This window comes from Oncorhynchus mykiss, chromosome 10 (assembly GCF_057628025.1).
Source record: "Oncorhynchus mykiss isolate SJ-2025 chromosome 10, ASM5762802v1, whole genome shotgun sequence".
NCBI lineage: Eukaryota > Metazoa > Chordata > Actinopteri > Salmoniformes > Salmonidae > Oncorhynchus > Oncorhynchus mykiss.
The window spans coordinates 37,451,333-37,471,862 of record NC_143031.1 but is presented as its reverse complement, the minus strand read 5'-3'; the positions used below and the strand labels follow the sequence as shown (position 1 = coordinate 37,471,862).

The 20,530-nt window shown below is 41.9% G+C and overlaps 1 protein-coding gene across 1 annotated transcript; it reads right to left on the bottom strand.

The window, feature by feature from the left end:
• Positions 1-1,590: 1,590 nt before the first annotated feature.
• LOC110533811 (plastin-3) lies at positions 1,591-19,392 on the bottom strand. Its single transcript, XM_021618337.3, has 16 exons — positions 18,983-19,392; positions 12,613-12,717; positions 12,169-12,320; positions 10,863-10,992; positions 9,989-10,121; positions 9,747-9,828; positions 9,278-9,443; positions 8,887-9,029; positions 8,267-8,362; positions 7,937-8,132; positions 7,750-7,828; positions 7,507-7,624; positions 7,171-7,304; positions 5,201-5,324; positions 4,840-4,964; positions 1,591-4,590 (listed from the first exon to the last, which is right to left on the bottom strand). Exons 2-16 carry the CDS (start codon positions 12,671-12,673, stop codon positions 4,458-4,460), a joined length of 1,872 nt encoding a protein of 623 aa, XP_021474012.1. The 5' UTR covers positions 12,674-12,717; positions 18,983-19,392; the 3' UTR covers positions 1,591-4,457.
• Between the last annotated feature and the right edge of the window lie 1,138 nt (positions 19,393-20,530).

Sequence of the window (20,530 nt, the reverse complement as noted above, 5' to 3'; positions counted from 1 at the left end):
CAGTGTATCATGTGTCTCATGACCGTGACTAAGTTGCAACAGTAACATAGTGATAAATGCAGGCAACAAGTGTCTGTTGACCATGTCATTTCCAATGGCAATGGGAAAGTGCCTCATGCTACATAAGAACACAGACCAAAATAACAAAAATAACAATGAATGCAATAAACACATTGTATAAACACATAGTACAGTGCCGTTTCGCTAAAAGATAAATGTTCTTAGGGAGGTGATCACTCACCAGCTTGTTTCTATACCCTACTTTCCTCCAATCACTCCAGTAAAATCCTTATGGCCATTTCAAAGACAACCAGAGCTCCTTTCCAGCTATTGTTTCCATTGCGGAGAAGATGGAACTGCAGGAGCATGCATTACTGAAGGAGCACCAAGCCAACACATTTCATACCTCTTCCTTGCTTCGTCAACATGTCACGTCCTCTAATTGTGTCAGGTTTTTGAAGTGGTTCCTCTTTCTTCCTCTGGGGTCTCCTCCTTTCTTCACTTGTGGAAAGCATAGGCACTTCTTGTCAACATGTCTAAGTCAACAGGACTTCCAATAGACTGACTGTAGGCAGAGCAGGATGGGTGGAGGGGAAGAGGAGGGCCGAGAGAAAAAGAGGGCGGGGACGTGGAGAGCTTTCAGGGGTTAAAATGAGTGCTTAGCCTCTCTGTCATAATGAGAAGAACAAGCACCAAGAGAGTAAAGTCCGATCAGCAAGTCACATCAAGTGGGTGACAGACACTTCATCCCCCGTGTAGAGAATTGACTCTGGTTAGCTTTTGTCCTGTTAATTCAGTCACTAATGAACACTAACAGAGAAAAAAAGTAGACACTCCCCAATGCAGCATTCAGTGCCTGTAAATCCAGATAATGAAGCCCATGAGAGCCAAAGCAGTCTGTCATCTCATCTCGTCTTTCACCCTCATAGAGCTCTCTGACAGACTGTGGCAGACAGTCTCCACTTAGTAAACAGTATGTGACAGAGAGGACTTAGAAAGCCTGAGGGGGCTTGTGGTTTAGAGCAGTCTCAGCATCTGTTCAGGATTCAGACCAGTGAACAACGTCCAACGATCTGCTATCTGAGTTCCCCACGGTTTAATCACTACTCCACCGAAACTAGAGAACCTGGACAAGAGAACACATCCATCCAACAAACACCGAAGTTAGTGCCATTGTGTACCTGAGTTTACAGAGTTGCACTTAAGTACAGCAGCCTACTGTTACTTTATGGATTGAAACTGTTGTGAATGTAAACAAGTAGAGCATGCATGTTTCTGGAGAAAATAAACAATGCATTTGGGTAAATAGGTAAAATGCACTGTGGTGTAAAGCCTAGGGCGGTGCAACCACATCACCTGTTCCCTCCACAGACTGTAGAAATTAACCTGCAGGCAGACAGTCCACAGAGCATAAGTCCCTTCAGACCTCCCACAGCACACAATGAATACAGGGAAACACCAATCACTATGCATACCTTTTGTTGTCTGCTTGCCAAAGGGCAGAAAATACTATATGACCAGGGCTGAGATAAAGTTCCACAATGTATTGTATATGTCGGCCTACGTATAAATAACAAGCAGATTCTTAAGCATTGTTCATTTTCTTATTTATTATTTGTATAAAGCACTTCAGAGTAAACATGTACACATGAGACCAAAATGCAATGGTACGGTAACTATGGAATATAATGAAGCTATCTGCAAGGCAGAAATAGTTTAGCCTATTTTTTTGGTAATGTTGAATACAAAAGAAAAGAGGAAACAAATGCGCATCAGAAATTGGCATTAAAAGATACTGCACAACCAGGGAAACCGAACTGTCAAGTGAGCTCCCTTGGTTTCTTCCAGAGTAATAAGACATACAAATAGCACAATAGAAAAAAGCCAGACAGACACCCAGCTGCTCTCAGTTTACTAGCTATCTACCATAATCCCCCCAAAAATAAAGTAAATACAGGAATACAGAGAATACCCTTCAGGTTTGGTCATTACTAAGGTTTGACCTTATGGCTTCCGTAGATATGCAGCTGTTGACAAGACTAGCTATTAAGATATGCATGCATTTCAATAAGGGAGAGGAGAAAGTTCAGGTGCAACACCTAAACCGCCACCATTTCAGTTTGTCCAAGTTAAATATTGTTATCCACTGTGTAAGGGATGATATGATTATGTATTATATAGTGTACACATCAAGGATATAATTGTAACATAATCAACCGGAGTAGAACTACTCAGAAACACAACCTGTTAACTGGAAAAATACATACATACTTATACCATACAGCATTCTGAAACATGAATTGAGATAGTGTTGCATATCGAAAAGTAACATAGGAAGTTGTCCTCTGTAACATGAGGCATAGTGTTCTTCAGTAACTTTATGTTATGGGCTTACCGCAAATAAGACTGCACAATATTCTGTAGTATACATACCTCCGTTCAAAACAAGGTTGACATTTTAGGTTTTTGATTGCAGAGTGTTAGTTTTTTTTCAATCACTTTGGTGCAATTTTCACAAGTATGTGATACATTTTCACAACACTTAGTACAAAACAGATGATCAAAAAGGCAGTTTCTAAACTACACACAAATTCAATTGACTAAGTACAACACACATTCACCTTTTCATAAAACTTAAATCAGTGTTTCATCTAGAAATAAATAAGTCTTACATTGCAATACGTTCAAATAAAGTAAATTCTTTTCACAATACAATGCTCACGTTACTTTTGATATGATTGTATTTTTTACTCTTACCTAATCCGAATGGTCTCAATTGATAATCACTTAACCATTTGGTAAACCTGTAGATGTTAAACTGGTTTGTCTACTACAGATTGAGAACTACACCATGAAAATGTTTGTAAAGTATGAACATTAAGTATGATATATAATGTATTATAAACTGGGTGGTTCGAGCCCTGAATGTTGATTGGCTGACAGCCGTGGTATCAGACCGCATACCACAAGTATGAAAAAACATTTATTGTTACTGCTCTAAAATACGTTGGTAACCAGTTTATAATAGCAACAAGGCACCTCGGGGTTTGTGGTATTTGGCCAATATACCACGGCTAGGGGCTGTGTCCAGGCCCTCCGCGATGAGTTGTGCATAAGAACAGCCCTTAGCTGTGGTATACTGGCCATATACCACACCTGTTAATGCCTTATTGCTTAAATATATTATGATGGTGACCCTTTATTTTACTTCACAGTAAGTAAAAAAACAGATATACAAGACCAGATATGTACTGTTTGTAACAATTGAATCCCCTAAATAATTGTCTCGAGGGCCATATTGAGATTATTTTTATTTTTTTAAATTCAGCGGAATGCCGCAGATTTTCCCCCCAGAACCTATTTTTTTGTCGAAAGCTATTTGCCGGCCAGAAAAGGGTCCATTATTTCCCACAGGCCGTATGTTGCTCACCACTACCCTGAACATGTACCCAAAATTACAGGTGTCTTTTTGATTGGGGGGAGGGGTTACACTGCTCTACTATAATTGCATTGGTCAATACAATACTAATTCATAATATGCCATTTATGTAGAGCAGGCACTTTTATCCAAAGTGGCAACAGTGAGTCAACACATTTTCCTGTGACCCCAGTAAGAATTGAACCAAAAACTCTGCGGTGTTGCTAGTGCCATGCTCTTACTGAGCCACATAGGGCCAATAGAACACATAAGTACAATACAATATTATAATACAGGTGGAAGGTGTATGATTGCCATCCCCATGAGTGTGCCACCCTCCTTCAGGCCATGAATGAGGCATGCAATGACATCAATCCAGATCTATGTCAGGCTTGGATTCACCATGTCAACAGGTCTTTCCCCCAGGTGCATGAACAATGAGGACATTTACTGTGTTGATGAGAACCTATGGTCAACTGTTTAAAACTGGCTTGATGCAAACTCGTGCCTGCTAAACATTATGTTTCTTTCATTCATTTAATTTGTTTCATTTGATTACAGTACACCTAGTGTAATTATATCTGAACAATAAATGTATATTTTGCATCAATGACTGAAAGAATGAACACACATGGGATATAAATTTGATTTTCAGTAAATGTTGATGGGTAGTGTAAGTGTATTCCCTAATGTGAAAACAGTGTAATGTGCTGTAATTTACAGTGCTGTAGCATACTACATTTAAAGGGCAATTTTGAAACATGTATCTTGCATGTTTGCTAATGGATTAACTGGTTGTTAAAATAACTAAGTTGAGAAGATATCATGATGCTGTGTTTAGAGTTTTGTACAAAAAAGTTGTGAAAATGTACCACACACACGTGAAAAAAGCACAAAACCGATTGGGGGGAAAAAAAACTAAATGTCTATTGGTAACAATTTTCTTCCACATGTCTTTCTTCATTCCCGGGTGGCCCTTAATAAAGCAAAAGGCTTGTGGGTAGTTGTGTTGGAATGCCAAAGTAGCACAACCAGTCCGTTAAGCCCTCTTCATCCCCCGGCCCATCAAGCAGGCGAACACGGTCATCACCATCTTGGGCTTGACCTCCACCAGGTCGTCTGGGAGAGCGTAGACACGCGCGCCGATCTTCCTCGCCATGGAGACGGCATATCTAAGAGGGGAAATGGGTGGTTTAATTTAATATTGATCAGCACTTTCTTCTATGACTCGACATCTCGGACACATTCCTATTTGTTTAATATTCATTCTTATGACTTCTGAATATATACTTCACAACCCCTCCATATTTCAAATTTTTAACAGATAGTATAGCAAAAAACAGGAACTAATTGAAGCTTGAGTTCTTCTTACAGGTCAATATCAATGATCATCAGGACAGGTAGATCAGTGGAAGACTTACTTGGCGTTCTCCAGCTTGTCCTCGGCTGAGAGGCTACCAGTCTTGACCAGGTCGTAGCTGATGCTTCCAGGTTGGATGGCATCAATCAGGTCCACTACTGGTAAACTGGTGCTGATCTCCTTGTCCTGACAATCAAGAGCAGAGGACACAGTGTCAAATACCTGCTTCACAAATCAGCTCAAGTACAGTGTCAGAATTTGTGGCATGCCAGATTAGGCCTGCTGATTGGAGGATTCAATGTAGTGACTGCATTATCACTACAGAACATAGTTGTATGACAAATGTTGTATGCATCTAACAAAGATATAAACAAATGTATTAAAAACAAACAACCTAAATATATCAATAAAGCTTTACAAACCTTGAAGCTTGAGATCTTGGTTGTTTTCCCTGCCTCTGACAAGGTTGTATTGACCCATTTAACAATGATGTCATCATTAGCTTTTTGTCCATCTCCTAAGTCCTCCAGTACATTCAGCGTATATCTAGGAGATGTCAAGAGTTAGCTCACATATTGGTCAGTTTCTTGGGCACTCGGCAGTGTGCAATGGTCAGCATGTAATCATTGAAGGCCAGTCAAAAGTAAACCAAAAACAATCCATTTATTCATCAAGTTCTGCGTAAGAATTAACAATCCACTGTTTAAATATTCCAGTGCAGGTTTACAAAACATTTGCCCCCATGCTGCCTTACCTCTTCTTTTACGACCCTGATTTACAGAGAAATAATCGTGTGAGAGCATGTCATAAATATTGCTGACAGTGACGCCACAGATACTAGGACTGCACCAGGACTAACTGGCAATTCTAGTTAGTCTACACGCACCACCCACTTCAACACCTGGCCCTGCCTAGCAGAAGCATTGAGACAACAACTGGTTGGTATTTAAGTAACAATGCAAAGCTACATTGGAGCTGCATATTTTGGGTTTCAACAAATAAGATTGTCAAAATATATTTTGTGAGAATATGAAAACAAGACAATTGCCCCTTTGTGAAGTCCTGCCCCCAGATCGCACCAAAGGATAGCAACTGTCGTTGAGTCTGAACACCTCGGACAAGCTCATGATTCAAACGCATGAAAGCCAATGAGAGCTATGGCAAAACAGAGTTTATCAAAAAGTAGCTAAATAACAGTGCACGAGGGGAACTTGCTACTCTGATTTCTGAAATGCAGAGCCTGTTGAAGTATTTTTAGAATCTGAAATTAGACTTTTGTTACTTTGTTTGCTAGCTCAGCTGGTTAGCTAGTGCTTTCTCAATGACCACCAAACCTTGCTAAAGCTAGCTAGCCAGTTAACAAAACATTTTCTCAAAATGTATGTAAGCTAGCTTAGTTAGCTATATTATGAATACAACCATCATCGTCTGTCGATATCAGGATACCACTTGAGAGTACTAATTAGCTCCAAGTGGTTAGTAGTAACGTTGACTGCGTGCATTCAGAGCCATCCAGTGGCTAGCCACACTACAAACTTCATCGTAACAGGTTCCCCTGAAGCAATTGTAATGACAGTCCACCACAACATACCCAATAGTATCCTAATTATCAAGGGATAGTCTGAGTTTAATTTTATTGTGTCGTAAAAACACAGTTTGGCCTCCCGAGTGGCGCAGTGATCAAGGCGCTGCATCGCAGTGCTAGCTGTGCCACTAGAGATTCTGGGTTCGAGTACAGGCTCTGTCACAGCCTGCCACGACCTGGCCGGTATGGGGCGACGCACAATTGGCCCAGCGTCGTCCGGGTTAGGGAGGTTTTGGCCGGCAGGGATGTCCTTGTCCCATCGCACACTAGCGACTCCTGTGGCAGGCCCAGGCGCAGTGCACGCTGACACTGGCGCCAGGTGCAGTGTTTCCTGCAACACATTGGAGCGGCTGACTTCCAGGTTAAGTGGGCATTGTGTCAAGAAGCAGTGCGGCTTGGTTGGGTTGTGTTTTCAGAGGACGCTCGGCTCTCGACCTACGCCTCTTCCGAGTCCGTACCGGAGTTGCAGCGACGAGACTAACTACCAATTGGGTACCACGCAATTGGGGAGAAAACAGGGCAAAAACATTTTTTGAGATTGTTGTGAGGGGTTTTCTCCAGAAGTTTGAATGGGGAATGGAGCTTCCTGGGAAAATGTTGTCTGAGTGGGGCGGTGGTCAGCGAAGAGTAAATTGGAGTCAAATTTCCTTTCAGCGCCTATCCCCTCTTTATTTACCTGTGCGCTCATATGTTTTTCCATAAACATCAAAGTAACAGCAACATATTTTGCAGTGGTGAAAACAGAAAATGTGTCCCTGGTTATGAAAGGTATGTTACATATTGATCTAAGCATGTGCCAGGACTCACCTCCTCATCAGCTGCCACACCAGGGCTAGCGTCAGGGTGGCATTGCCATCGTTCAGGTCCTGCCCACCGATGCCAACGAGAGAGAACTTCGCCGTCGTCTTCCCCAGCTCCACCGCATAGTTGCAGTTCTCCAACTGAGCAGAGAAAACATAGCAGTTGTCAAGAGAAACACACCTTTAGTCTCTCTCCAGAACTGGAGCTGTGTTCTTTTGATCTATGAGCTTCTGAATAGTTGAAGACAGAAACAGTAAATTCTGCCACATGATCATTATTTAGCATTTTTTCAAAGTAAAAATTATAGGAGGAACATACATTTTATTTGAGAATATAGTTTACCTTTTTCATGTTGGTACCAATCTTGGGATATGGTGGTTTGTTGACTTTGTTGGTCCAGTCGACGGGCACTTTGATCTTTTCATAAAGTTGGAGGATGACCAAGGCGTCCGCTAGGTCTCTGTAGAGGAAAGATAATCGTTATATAGGTTACCTGACCCTGTGTATGAATACCACTGGTAGGGAGCAGTAAGGTATTGGCATGTTAATTTTCAATGTAAATAATTAGTTGCATTTGGTACATACCCATACAGATGATTGACATGTGGGTTTACACCCAGGGAATTCATCCAGTTCCGGAATGTTCTTTCTTCTCGTGTCTCACCTAAACAGAAAAGATGTTGGGTGATTTTATGGTCTCAGAGAGTACAATGTACACTGGACAATATCCACCCAGCAATCATAATCAACAGATGTCTAGCTCAGCACCCACCTTCCAGCATCCCCCAGTCGATGTCCTCTCCCTCAGGCTTGGTGAGAGATGGGTACTTGTTGAAGAGATTGGCCACAAAGGCCAGGTTGAGTTTGGGGTTGCCGGCGACGACGTCGGCTGGGGTGACAAACTGTCGACAGCCCAGCCTGTCAGCCTGCTGAAGCATGTTCTCTGCCCTTTTCAGGTCATCCTTCTCCTGCAGGTCATAGACACACCACAGGTTCATACCAGGGACGTATTTTATTTATCCCTTCTGAATGTACGTATATTAACTGAAAACAATTGATTCTCTGTATATGAAATGTGTATATTCTCCGTGAAGGTGCTTACACTGAAGCCTGCCATGCTGATGTCTATGCGTGGTTGATCTTCCTCTGTGCCTTTGGGGGAGATTTGGTTGAGAAGGTGGAAATAGGCTCTGGAGTCCTGAAACAGAGACCGACATCTCGTTTGAACCTCAGCATTGGAAAGATATACAAGTACACTGGGATACAAGGTTGTGCAGGCCACATGGGAACAAGACGACACAGGACACAATGGATAGGTATGCAATGACCATGACGAACAATGGAAATATTAATACTGTACAATGATCTTGATGACACATGTATGAAGCTATTGTCAATTCCTATACATTATGGAAGTTGATCTATGAAGTACCTTTACAGGTTGAAAGGTCTGTCAGCTGAAGAAAAGATACAGTCAGTCAGAAATATCATAAAGCACAGGCATAAAAACCAAAGATATCATCAGAGCAAAGAATTGTTTGCTTTGAAAGAATAGAATTAAGAGTCCAGATTTGGTTGAAGCCTTGATTGTCTAATCAATTTTATTAAGCCATAGTTCCACTTCTTTCTGAGGACAACATAAAACTATTTCACTTTTCACCTTCATTAACCATACAGATACAGTGAATACAAACCAAACATACATGGACCGTACATCCCTACCTTAATGTCGGAGCTGAAGTTATTGATCTTCTGCCAGCCAGCGTTCTCCAGGTGAAAGTTAGCCCAGCGCAACAGCAGCTCCTCTGGAGACAGCTTCATCAGGTCCTCCAGGGTCTCTCCATCTCTCAGCAGAGCAGCCAGGGCTGGGGGGATTCACAGGACATTCGCTCAGCTACAGCACCTCAACACTCACTGACCAAAGAGTTCTTTAACCAGGAAAAGCCACTCCAACACGGAGGACAAACTGGCTGGACGTCATAATGTTGTGATAATAAAAGGAAAGAGACCTTTGTTCCTTGTAATGGGTAAATGTACCATGAGGAATAACACGACGGTTAGATACAGGTTCATGAGTCGCCAAGACAGTGATTGTGCTGTGAAAGTTCCTCACCTTCATTTCTGCTGAGCTCAATGTCAGCAAAAAGGCCGATCTTGATGATCTGCCACAGCAGGCCCAGTACCAGGTGGGGCTTCCCCTCCCTTAGGTCCAGAGCCCCGATGTTCACCACGTGGCAGCCAATAGCAGAGGCCGAGTTCAGAGCCAGGTTCAGATTCTCCTGCAGGATGAAGAAACAAAAAGCTTTGAAGTCCCTTGCAGGAAAGAGAGAAAAACAAACAGGTCCTCCCACATTCATACATGAAACATAAATAGAGATGACAAACTTTATCTATTGGCTAAATCGCTAACAAATCACTCTTTTTTCCCCACAAATTGGTCTTTTGACCAATCACATGATATTTTTTCAGCGCTGACCTGATTGGTCAAAAGACCAATTAGTGATAGAAATATCAGAATTGGGCTGTGTTTCTAGGCAGCCTAAGAATATGTATGTGACCAGTCTGGTTGAGTTTGTACAGACCTGTATTGTGAACGGTGTCAACTTCTTCTTGTTTATGGTCCTCTCGTCAATCGTGTCTGGCACCGACAGGTTGATCATTTTACTACAGGAGCACATACACAGCTGGTTTATGAGGGGTCCTAATGTTGGGAGACGCAGATATGGCCCATTTCAACCAACCAGGTGTAAGGAAAATTAGCTGTGTTAGGGGCTGTAAGGGCAGAATTACACAGAACAAAGCGATTTATAAAAGTATGTCTCACCAGAGAACGATGCCGTCGCCCATGGCCTTGAAGAGGGAATCTGAGTTGGGGTCCATGGGCAGGGCGTGCTTGCAGTCAGGGTCATTCTCCAGCGCTGTGTTGAGCCAGTTAACAAACGCGTACCGCTCCTCCTCTGCACAGGGCAGCACAGGGAAACTCTCAGCCAACACAACCAGCACCACTTTATACACCTTCTCTCACTACATGGGAATAATGTTATGTTTCACATCCAAGGAAACCCAGTTATTGGTTTTGATTGACTAGGGCCCCTAGTGTAGAGTAGGTAATCAATCCACTATGAGATGATAGACAGAGAGCATCTACCAAAACTCATGAGAAAGGTTCCCTTAAATTAGATCAAAAGGCCTATACACTGAGTAAACAAAACATTAGGAACACATTCCTAATATTTAGTTGCACCCCCTCACAACAGCCTCAATTCGTCAGGGCATGGACTCTACAAGGTGTTGAAAGCATTCCACAGGGAGGCTGACCCATGTTGACTCCAATGCTTCCCACAGTTGTGTCAAGTCAGCTGGATGTCCTTTGGGTGGTGGACCATTGTTGATATATACAGAAAACTATTGAGCACAAAAAAACCCAGCAGTGTTGCAGTTCTTAAATATTTAGTCTTGGCCATTCACTCTATGAATGGCACACATACACAATCCTCATCTACACTGATTGAAGTGGATTTAACAAATGGATTTAACAAGTTTAACAATAGGGGATCATACCTTTAACCTGTATTCACCTGGTCAGTCTCATGAAGAGCACGTGTTCTTACTATTTTGTACACACTGTGTATATACACAGTACAGCATACTGTAATGCAATCCCATCAACATTAGTAGAAGGAGACTGAGCAGCTCACCAGAGAAGGAGTGTTGCGTGCCCTCACTGGACTGCGTAGATGTACCCCCAATGGCCAGGATCCCCTCCTTCCTGTTAATGGCCTTGCGGAAGCTTTTGGCAATGTCACTGCTCTTCAACTCCTGGAATATCTGCAGTAGAAGGGGCAAAGTGCATTTTAGCTTCAACGGCCAACCTCTTCAAGATCCTAATACATTTCTGCTTATATTATGTTCAGTTATTATCATAAGCATTATTACAAGATAAATCAGTGTAAGCCTGCAATGGTGTTGCAGGCTTAGCAACAAAAACACAGGTGTTTAGCAGGAAGCCAAGCGCCTCTGTGAACCAAACGTTTTTATCCTCCTTTCTAATTCAACATGTTACAGGATACTGTACGAAGTCTACACCAGACCACAAACATAGGATCAAGTGGTGTTAGCCTACACTGCCCATGCACTGTAGATAGAGGTCCATGGAAAACACAATAGTAGGCATTTTTTATTATTTAACTACGCAAGTCTGTAAATAAGAATTTGTTCTTAACTATGACAGCCTACACCGGCCAAACCCGGACGATGCTGGGCCAACTGTGCGCCGTCCTATGGGACTCCCAATCACGGCTGGTTGTGATACAGCCTGGATTCGGACCAGGGTGTCTGTAGTGACGCCTCTTGCACTGAGATGAAGTGCCTTAGACCGCTGTGCCACTTGGGAGCCCAAAATGTACCTTCATAAGTAATGACTGTCTGTTATTTAATTTACTTTCAATTATCTGGATATGGTTTACAATTATCTTAATCTCATACTGTACCCACCATATTTTAAATGAAAACACCCCCCCCCCCCCCCCAAAAAAAAAGTTCCTCTCGTCATTGAGCTATGAGAAATGGACTAAAATAGAGAGATTAGTAATAATTATTTTATTTTTGGATTCCATTGGTCAAATTATTGCTCTAAATAGAGACTGGCACAGGCCAATAAATTACTGTTCTCTCATCATGGGTGAAACGAAATACAGGAACTCACCATCTGACCTCATTTCCTCATTCCTGTGTGTGCTTTAGTGGACACTCAATTGACACGTTAAAGAGATAGTTCACAAGAATTTCAAAGGGGAACTTGATTTCACAAAGGAGACAAAAGATGGTCCCCTTAGTCAGACAGGGATAGGCAGAACTCCCAACAACAAATCCCTCATTAACTGGAACAAACTCGCAAAACCTGACTCGCTGACACCAACTCCCTGAGGATGACTGGCCAAACCTGACTTGCTGAAACCCGACTCCCTTAGGATGACTAACACACAACTGTTAAACATGACTCACCGACAGAAACTCATCAAAGCTGATCTTGTTGTCCTTGTTGCGATCCAGCTTCTGAATGATCTCCCTGACTTTGTAGCCAGGCAGGGGAAGGTTGGCCTCCTTGAACAGTTCATGGAGCTCATAGTCACAGATGGATCCATTGCCATCGAGGTCTACAAAAGCACAGACAGACCGCAGTTTGAGCATATTTTCTAAATACGTTTCAGCTAACACACAATACTTTTTTGCTTCAATCCTTGGGCTGGTTCACAAACAATAGAAAAAAAGCAGGCAAGGGACATGTAAGTGAAAGTCAATAACTAAAAAGTCAGGGACAGTACAATGAAGCAGTTGTAGACTTGTAGCCTATGTAACAAACATGTATTATGAAACAAGCCATACTGGTCGTACTAATGTAGCAAATCAAATCAATCAACTGTAAAATCACAGATGTAGCCAACTCACCAATTTTGCCAAACGCCTCTCGCAGCTCCTCCAGCTCGTCTTTGGAGATCTTTCCTGCCATGTTGATGGAAATGACTGAAGGTGGTCAGTCAAGAGAGGTGGGTCCTGTGCAGACAAACAGGTTGGTACATTAGAGAGAGACAGGGAACAGAAGTCCTGAACCGGTCAGATCATGAGCAGCAGAAGGGGAAATGACAGTAAGGGGATACCATTACATTACTTCCCTTACGAGCAACCCTCTCTGTAACAATATGACCCTCCATGACCTCTTAGCGGGTCTGGAGGAGAAGAGGACACCAGTATTGGTCCTGTCTACTGAGCATTTGAATCCTTGTTGCAGTGGGAGGGAACGGAAGATAGTGTCACTTTAGCATGACAGATGACTTATTCTGTGCTCACTTGGCTGGAACCTGAGCTCACACAGAGACACTAGAGCACTGCTGCCTCACTGACCACTCCACATCAGCACGTGTCTAATTGGATATTAGGTTACTACAGTATGTTCATATAAATGATAGATAACCCCACTTGAAGGATGTCACTCTTGGTAGGCCTATTTAGAGTCAGATTAAGTGCAGTTAGTAGGGGGGGGGGGTGAAAGGCAATAGCGGTGAGAGGTCACAACTCAGGAATGAGCCAGCCGTAAGTATTTTGGCGATAGTCACCCTTCACATTGAAATATTTGTCTCACTATTCAAGGGCACCAACAAATACCAACCAGAGATAACAGAATACAATCCATTCCACACGCTTTCATGTTTCCTTCACCAACGTTTGCTGATTTGTAGGCCCTAGTGATCTCCATTCTTCTCATGGATAAGTACTTCGTTGAGGCACCGCCACCCCTCCCATGTTGAAGGGGTATAGAAATGCAGTAAACAGGTCTGTCTATAAAAATAGGCTACATCAGCTGCATACATGTACATTTTTGTCATTTAGCAGACACTCCTACCCAGAGTGACTTACAGCATCAATTAGGTTTATGTGCCTTGCTCAAGGGCACAGACAGAATTTCCACCTTGTAGGCTTGGGGATTTGACCCAGCGATCTTTCAGTTACTGGCCTAACTCTCTTAACCCCTAGGCTACCTGCCGCCCTGTACTGTTCCCACTCTGCGCCATCCAAAGCTAAACCGGAATAAGCACATTCTCCTTCCATAAAGAGTTCACCCATGAAGGCAAGCACTGACAAAATACTCACAAGTATGAATGCAATTACAATGTTCTTTAACAAATTACTCCTCCCTGAAGACATAGGCTTGGGAATCTGGATTCCTCACAATCATGCTTTCAGAACATAATTAATAGGCTTGGGTAGTATACCGTTTATACTTTGGGAAAAGCCACAGGATGGCTCTTCAATACCCCAGAGTGCTGTAGCGTGTAAAAATCGTATGTCCTCGGTTGCAACACTCACTACCTAGTTCCAAACTGCCTCTGAAGCACCGTCAGCACAAAAACTGTTCGATGGGAGCTTCATGAAATGGGTTTCCGTGGCCGAGCAGCTGCACACAAGGCTAAGATCACCATGTGCAATGCCAAGCATTGGCTGAAGTGGTGTAAAGCTTGTTGCCATTGGACTCCGGAGAAGTGGAAAGAGTTCTCTGGAGTGATGAATCATTCTTCCCCATCAGGCAGTCCAATGGACAAATCTGGGTTTGGCGGATGCCAAGAGAACGCTACCTGCCCCTTGCATAGTGCCAACTGTAAAGTTTTGTGGAGGAGGAATAAATGGTATGGGGCTTCAAAAAAAATCCTCTCTTCATGGTTTGGCCTAGGCCCCTTAGTTCCAGTGAAGGGAAACACTACAGCATACAATGATATTCTAAACAATTCTGTGCTTCCAACTTAGGGGCAAAAGTTTGGGAAGACCCTTTCCTGTTTCAGCATGACCTATTTATAGTGCAGTGAAGTGCACAGAGCAAGGTCCATACAGAAATGGCTTGTCGAGATCGGTGTGAAAGAACATGACTGGCCAACACAGAGCCCTGACCTCAACCCCATTGGGATGAATTGGAACGCCGACTAAATCGCCCAACATCAGTGCCAGACCTCATTAATGCTCGTGGCTGAATGGAAGCAAGTTCCTGCAGCAATGTTCCAACATCTAGAGGAAAGCCTTCCCAGAAGAGTGGAGGCTGTCGTAGCAGTAAAGGGGGACCAACTCCATTAATGCCCATGAGTTTTGAATGAGATGTTCGACAAGCAGGTGTCCACATACACCACATGACCAAAAGTATCAAGATCAAGCAGCAGAGACAATCCCCTCCTGGATTAAGATCCCTGCTGCCGAATATTTGTTTTGTCTTTGCTGCAAGCTATGTTTTGAGATACTTTCATAACTTCATGGGCTGGGTTGTCTGTCCTAGAGGTAAATGTTTGCATGTACTCGTTAGCATTTACCTAGCATGCGATATGAGAAGTCCTTAGTACTTGTTAGCATTCTGGTAAGTGTTGGTTTTTGGCCTTTTATTATACAAAAAGAATAATAAATTACGCCCCTTGTGTGTACTACTGATAAAACTGTATATCCCGGGATGGCACAGGCAAGGTATGGAGATCTGGATACAGCACAACCCTAACAACTAACATGTCGGATGGGCTATACAATACAGTGAGTCAGTGCATAACAAAATGTCCTTGCTAAATATAAGTCCTGGGTATGAAGAAATTATCTATGATAATAGATCAATTGATTAGAGAGGCCTAAATCATGAGTCATGACCATAAATAAGATGGCAATATCAGTCAGTTCAGTTCCTCCAATGGGACCAATTTCTCCTAATCTGCATCTGGCATCACAGGCACACATTCAACAGGACGAACAAAGGACAAAAGACAAGACAGAATGTGTAATCACTGCCATGAATGAAGATCATTGATTGCCTTGACACTCACATAAACTAAAGGGGCAAAGAGGTGCTTTGGTTTCTGCTTATGACACTCACACTCCTTATCAAGCAGCTGGAAATGAAATTCAGTCAAAACCATACAAGGCAATCGTTTTCCCCCCAGAGAGTAGCAATTTCCTATGTGAGTCATGCAGGGGCATTTCCCCAATAATCAAACCATCTCATTCTGCAAGTTGAAATTCAAAATTACAGGGCGCAAAACTGCTAGAATAGTCCTACAACATGGGGGGGGGGGGGGTAAATTTAGCTTAGCCTGATCAAAATTCACACATCCTCACACCCATACCTCTTGTTTATTTTGTATTGTTTAGCCATTGTAAGACTATACAACGAGAGAAAACATACAACCCTAAGTAAACCTTTGTATTATCACTAGGAAAATTACCAACCATGTGAATGACTATTACTGTGTAACTGTATTTGAGCCTCGCCTGGATGTGAAATGAGGCCACTGGAGTCAGACCAGCCATAATAAGGGACTCCAAACATTACCTCATATGCCAACCCCTGTCACACCCCAGACAGAAAGAGAGAGGGAGAGAAAGCGAACGAATGAGAGAGAGGGGGTGGGGGTTACATACACAGAGCAAAAATGGAGGCGGTAGAGAAGTAGTGTGCACACTGTAGAGTATAATCATTACTGGTATAGAAGAATAAGGACATTGTAATGTGAACCATCATGTCTAGACATGGGGATAAACGTTAAGAATAACATCTCTGTCAACACCTAAAAATAGCAGGCCTCAATGGCAGTTGACAGAACAAGCTGTTTTTGGACGGGTGACAAAGTTAAATACATTGGACGGATACAGGTAACAATGTTCTCTGAATAGAAGTACATTTGCATAATAGCACGATCACAGAATGTGATATGATTCAAATGCATTATTCAAATTGACAATGCTTTGCTTAGCAGCAAGTCAACGCAACAATGTACACATAATTATAACATCTTGACATATGGCTAGGCACTCAAGACTAGTACAAGACCAGAGGATTTAAAGAAAAGTTATTCTGCGACTAATACTAGCCCCACCTCCACGGCAATTAGACACTTTGCAGCAGCCGGCGACAGCTGTTAATTGCCACAACATACAAAACATTTACAAGTTTGAACTGATCTTTCTGACAGTTGAGTCAGATCAGGGGAGGGTTCCCAGATGGTAGAGACAACAGGGTAGAGCCAAGACCACACCTTGCCAGTGCTTCACCCGCCCCGTCCGTGACATGGGAAATGTAAGGCACATAAATAGAATGGGCACCCCTCCCAAGTGTGGTCAAGTTCATGTGCACACACCCAGCGAGCTCCTACAGGAACATGAGGATTTTCTGCACCGTCAGCTTTCCACTTACATGTGATATCTTGAGCCTATTCTAAACTACATGTTCTTTATGACATTACAGCTCAACTTCCTGTCAGCTTGTGTGGGTACAAGATAAGCATAATTATGTTTACTGACAGGTGACTCACTGACAGATCCTAAAGATCAACAAACCACACTGTGACCCATTCCAACATGGTTAGAAAGAACAGCTTTCTGCCCGTGAAAAACAGCTGACACATTGCTGATGTGCCAATGCTAAAACCAAACTTTGGGCTTAAAGCTGCACTATGCAGAAATTGCTCCGCCATTTCCTTGTTGCAAAAAGTCTAAATAAATTTCAGTTTGTGACAAAACAAGCACGTATAGTGTAGATAATCATTGTACCATCTAAATCGCTGTGAAATATATTTTTCATAACCAAACATATTGTATTTTCAGCTGTTTAAAGCTGGTAAACATAAAAAACAAAACTTAACAGGAAGCAGACATAGCCCACACAGCACAGATATACCGCTTCTTAGACTTGCTTTCAATGTGAATGACCGATCTATTACTAACATTTCTATGTGAATTTGGAAGAGTAGCCCAAAAAGTTACTTATTGCAGCTTTAACTGGCCATGGCAAAGCTATGCGATTACTCATTTTATGAATAAGGACAACAAAAATCAGACCATACTAAGACAGAAGAATGAGCCAGCTATAATGCATTCACTCACAGAGAAAGGAACTAGACTAGCCAGGAAAATATATTAACAAAGATTATTTATATACACTACTATACTTCACCTCTTCCTCTCGGTCTTCACTGCACTATAAATAGGTCTAAACATGTCATGCCTAACTTATGTTTACTCCACCACAAAATGCACACATTTGTACAAATGTATGCACAAAGTATTGTCTATAGGGGTTGTTACTAGCAAATGGATATAAAATATGCACTGTGGAATGACTGTCCTTGCATCCTTAGCTATGTCTAGGAATGTGAGTGACTAGCCTAAATTTATTTCCCTGGCTCCATCCCTCTGCTTCATACTAAAAGTGCTGAGGATGACTTGGGCTTAAACACAATCTCAAGATTGTGGCTTTAACACACACACATGCATTGGGTGAAAAAAAATTGTATGAACAGTATGGCATTATCTCCCACAAAGTAAAAAGAAGTAGGCAACAGGTATCAGGCAACAGGTATCCTGCATGCATGGAAAGAATGTCATCAGACTGGTGACTGAATTCTTGAAGCAGCCAGTTATTTGGTCTACGCATAGCAAGCAGCAAGACATCACCATGGTTGAGAATGCTGCCTACATGGGAGAGAGGATATGTATGATAGTATTATAGTCAGTAATGTAACAATTCCTAACCATTATCAGTCAGCACTAATATTTAGGACATTTTTCAAATCCCCTATAATATTGAAACATTGCTTCAAAATAAATAGTATAGGTCATGGTGTAATATTTCTGAGGATAATAGTTATTTCGAATGTAATTCAAAACATTGCCAATAGTCTGGCTGGTATGTACTTATTTGGGTAGGCTACGAACAAAAAAAGTACGTTTTTGAGGGCGCAGTAGACTATGTGGCACGAGTCTACTCCCTGTTTGACTTTACGGCAGGCTACTAGGTTAGGTCGTACAAACATATCGGCACTTTAATAGGCGCGGGATAGAAGAATACTCATCAAATATCCTGTCATGTCGGCAGAAAACAACCAACTGCAGCTGCCACTTTTCATGGCAGACGCAATTAACGTTAGCTAGCTAACGCTACTGATTGTTCTTCCAGGTGCAATGAGTGGGTGGTAAAATGGATGCAAAATGGTATTCCCCGTCGTCCTTTCCCAACATATTTTTTTTAATATATTGCAATTTTAAAGATCTTAACGTTACCAATCACGTATTCACCCTAAAAAAAAAAGCAATTTCCCCAAGTAAAGTTGGGACGATGAACGAATAACGTAGCTGGCTGGCTTGGGTTGCTAGCTAAATGGCTAACAGATGCGAACGTACTGCAAGCTAAAAATAAAAAGCAAACAGGCAAACTAATACTGTAATGGATGAACAATTCGAACGTTTTTAACAAGTTTCAACAAACCATGATGTACTTTTTTGAATCTTAAGAATAACTTACTTTAGCTAACTAGATACCCCCCAAATTCCACAAACGTCCAGCTCGAGCCCAGAGACTTCCTCCCTCATCCAGCAAGGCACGGAAAAGTGAGCGGGTGGAATGTTATCCCCGCCCGCTGACTACCCATTAGGTGTTCAGAGTAGCCAGAACATTCCAACCCTACCGTTACACTGGGCTGCACTGGGGTCGGAACGCCATCATGGTTAGATTAAGAGAGCTGAGATATTGTTTGGAAAACGTTCCTCAGTGCAGGGATGTGATATGCTACTGTACACCTAACATTTACCTTTATCCAAACTGATACATTGAGAAGATTGAAATATTGCTTATTTTTCAAGAAAATGGTTGTTTTTGTCCTCATGCTAGCTAGTAGCAGCCACTGCAGCCATTTTGGAATGGCTGTGTCAGCCAATTAGTTATTTTGTTGTTCAACACAACATGCTATTCGATAATAGAGTCCCACAGTGAAGGTGTCATAATATCCATCAAACAAAGAGGTCAAACAGGGAAATGAGTCCAGTCATTTTTACACACCATTCATTTTTCCCATAGGAAAAATGAAAATGTGTTTCGTATAGGCTTACCCTGTCATGATGTTTTGATAACCATGTAAATCTCTCTCAAGGACAAGGTGACTTTTATCAATATATTCAGCTCTATTTATTCTCATATTCCAAAATGCTAATTAGCATCAAAGAAGACATCCTGCAAGACTAAAAATCCATGCAAGCTCCTGCACATAATCTCTAACTGAAACCTTTGCTAAACAGGCATTGTGTCAATTTAAAACTTGCACAAGATAGTTCACAGAATTGTCAATTTAAAGACATTTAACCAATTTATTCATTACAACATTTAGTTAATCGAGTTAATCCAGAGATTTTTTTTTACCTTTGCCTCGATTCAGCAGTCTTGTCCAGATCACCATGGTATTTGTAGTTCTTTATGATAGCCACATTAGCAGCTAATTAGAATTTCATTTTTTCAGGGTAAATACAGCCGAATATATTGATACAGTGCCTTGCGAAAGTATTCGGCCCCCTTGAACTTTGCGACCTTTTGCCACATTTCAGGCTTCAAACATAAAGATATTAAACTGTATTTTTTTGTGAAGAATCAACAACAAGTGGGACACAATCATGAAGTGGAACGACATTTATTGGATATTTCAAACTTTTTTAACAAATCAAAAACTGAAAAATTGGGCGTGCAAAATTATTCAGCCCCCTTAAGTTAATACTTTGTAGCGCCACCTTTTGCTGCGATTACAGCTGTAAGTCGCTTGGGGTATGTCTCTATCAGTTTTGCACATCGAGAGACTGAATTTTTGACTGAATTTTTTCAGCAGTTTTCAGTTCTTTCCACAGATTCTCGATTGGATTCAGGTCTGGACTTTGACTTGGTCATTCTAACACCTGGATATCGTTTATTTTTGAACCATTCCATTGTAGATTTTGCTTTATGTTTTGGATCATTGTCTTGTTGGAAGACAAATCTCCGTCCCAGTCTCAGGTCTTTTGTAGACTCCATCAGGTTTTCTTCCAGAAT